General features: G+C 66.0%; 1 protein-coding gene across 3 annotated transcripts in view; it reads left to right on the top strand.

Annotated features, from left to right (window-relative positions):
- The first annotated feature begins 16 nt into the window (after positions 1–16).
- The window catches only part of VSTM2B (V-set and transmembrane domain containing 2B), a 27424-nt gene continuing 25007 nt past the window's right edge, over positions 17–2433 (top strand). For 2 of the 3 annotated variants that reach the window (XM_034638896.1, XM_034638894.1), the window contains exons 1-3: positions 17–223; positions 775–959; positions 1897–1926. In XM_034638896.1, coding sequence (XP_034494787.1) covers positions 142–223; positions 775–959; positions 1897–1926 — 297 coding nt within the window. In that variant the 5' untranslated portion in view covers positions 17–141. The remainder of the gene's footprint in view (positions 224–774; positions 960–1896; positions 1927–2433) is intronic. The other variant, XM_034638895.1, reaches the window with a different exon arrangement.

The raw sequence follows: 2433 nt of genomic DNA, 5'->3' as shown, positions 1-2433 counted from the left end.
GGCCGAGGGAGGGCGCCGCGCCGGGCCATGGCAGGCTCGGAGGCGTCCTAGCCCGAGCCCGAGCCGGATCCGAGCCCGCGCTGCCGCCACCGCTGCCTCTCCGCGCCCGGGCCCCCGCCGCCGCCGCGCCCCCCGCGGGAAATGGAACAGCGGAACCGGCTCGGCGCCCTCGGATACCTGCCGCCGCTGCTGCTGTACGCCCTGCTGCTCTTCGTGGCCGACGGTGAGCGCGGGAACTTTGCTGCCGCGGGGGGCTCGGGGGGTCCTTGCCGGGGCCGCCAGAACCAGCCTGTCCCGGTCGCCAAGGAGCCGGAGGAGGAAGAGAAGGGGAAGGCTTCGCGGTCTCCAGCAATCCCGGTGTGCAGCCCAGGCCCAGAGGGGTAGGGGGGAGGACAGCAGCGAAGGGTCGCCGCAGCGGCGGAGCCCGCGCCGGGGTCATTTGAAGCCGGACAGGTGCTCCCGCGGAGAGGGGGCTTTCGGGGCGCGGGAGTTGGCGCACCCCAGCCTGGGTCTGGCAGTGCGACTGGGCGCGGGGTGGAAGCATAAGCCGCCCCTGCTGCCCCGCCCGATCCGGAGGGAAGCAGCCTGCAGCGGTAGCCGGTCTCTGCTGGGGCCGGGCAGCTGTTCGACCGAACTTTGCTAGAGCCCGGGCCACGCTTATGGCTTCGGGGTGGCAAGCACAAGGCCAGCGAGCCGGGGACGCACCGTCTCGCCTAGGGTTGCCCCAGGCCCCCGCCCCACACTTGGTCACGCCTCTCTCTTCCCCGCCCCCAGCTACATTTACCGAAGTCCCCAAAGATGTGACAGTACGGGAGGGAGACGACATCGAAATGCCCTGCGCGTTCCGGGCTAGCGGAGCCACCTCGTATTCGCTGGAGATTCAGTGGTGGTACCTCAAGGAGCCGCCCCGGGAGCTGCTGCACGAGCTGGCGCTCAGCGTGCCCGGCGCCCGGAGCAAGGTAACCCGCCGCCCACGCGGCGCCGGCGCTCACCGGGCTCAGGCCGGGGCGGCTGGGGTAACCTGGGCAAGGAAGGCAGGGCGCCGCCCTGGGGAGCGGCCCATCTCACACAATCCCCGTTCCCACAGCATCTTGAACAGCGGCACAAATCCTGGTCGTCCCTTCCTTTCTCCTTTCCCTTAAAAACTCCAGGACCGTAGCCTAGCCCCTAAAAAGCAACACCTCATTCAGTTCGCCTGCTCTTGCTTGCTGGCTGCGGCCCCGCAGTCAGATGGATGCTTGGTTGGTGAAGGAAGACCACTTAGTAGGGCCAGGCTTTCCCTGCCCTCTGCTGCTCCAAGGTCCCCAGGGCACAGGGCCAAGGAGTTAAGCTCCTCCGGGCTGGGTTCCAGAGGCCCGCAGTGCACTTCCAACCCCGCCCCCCAGGATCGGAGGGAAGGCCCCCACTGGCTGTCTGCCTCTTAAAGCAGTCTCTCACATACACTCTAACACACACACATACACATCTACCCTCTACCCAGGGTCCCACCCAGAGTTACTGCTCACGTCTCCCTCTGCGTCCTGTCCAGATACACCGGCCCCTCCATCCAGCTTTCCACGGGGTTTAGAGAAACACGGCAGGGAATGAGGATGCTTCAGGCGAGGGAGATGAGCTTTTCTTCCCACCCTGGTGGCAATCCAGCCTTTTCTCTTTGGCCGGGAGGTGTGCTAGGGCAGCCCCTCCTTGGCCAGGCACCATGCTAGCTCCAAGCCCTGCTTCCTTCCGGGTAACACTCCAGGAAATCCTGATGTCCTTGGTGACTTCAGCCCGGCCACATCCCGAGCGGCTTCGAATCCTAGCCTGCCCGCGGAGAGTCGCCTTGCCCGAGGCGCATCTGAGTTCCCGGAGCCTGAAGGCCGAGAGCCTAATGTGTCTCTCTCCCTCTTTGCATTTTAGGTAACAAATAAGGATGCAACTAAAATCAGCGTAAGTGTGGAGCCCAGCGCGGGCCGCGGGAGACCCCTTCTGGCCGCTTCGCGCCCCACATTTTCCTCCCTTTTAGAAAGGCTCAGCCGCCTCGCGATGTAGGGCCGTGCTCGCAGCCTCGCATTGTCCGTTGCTTGGCATGTCGGGGCGCCATCTGTCGCCGCTAGCGGAATCGGGTTCGCTTTTGTGTAAATCAAGGGTCCCAGGCCTGAATCTCCTTCCTCCGTGCGGCGCTCACCTGTAAAACTCTCCTTCGTCTGGCCGGTGCATTCAGGCACCTGCGCATCGATCGGCTTGCCTCTCCTCTGCTGGCTTGTCTCCCAGCAACTGGAGCGCGCTGCTCCTGACCCGTTCGCCCACTGGTGGGCCTCCCCGCCCCACCCCCGACACACGCACACCCGGCACTCCGGTGGCGCCCTCCATCGCAGCCCTCTCCTCCGCCTGGGTTTCCGGTCCGGTGCCTGGTGCTGTGGGCTCGTCGTGGGGGGAGGGTGGGGGGGGTTGGCG

The sequence above is a fragment of the Ailuropoda melanoleuca genome, chromosome 12 (assembly GCF_002007445.2).
Source record: "Ailuropoda melanoleuca isolate Jingjing chromosome 12, ASM200744v2, whole genome shotgun sequence".
NCBI classification, from domain to species: Eukaryota; Metazoa; Chordata; class Mammalia; order Carnivora; family Ursidae; genus Ailuropoda; species Ailuropoda melanoleuca.
The sequence above is the reverse complement of the archived record's forward strand: the minus strand, read 5'-3'. Positions and strand labels throughout refer to the sequence as shown.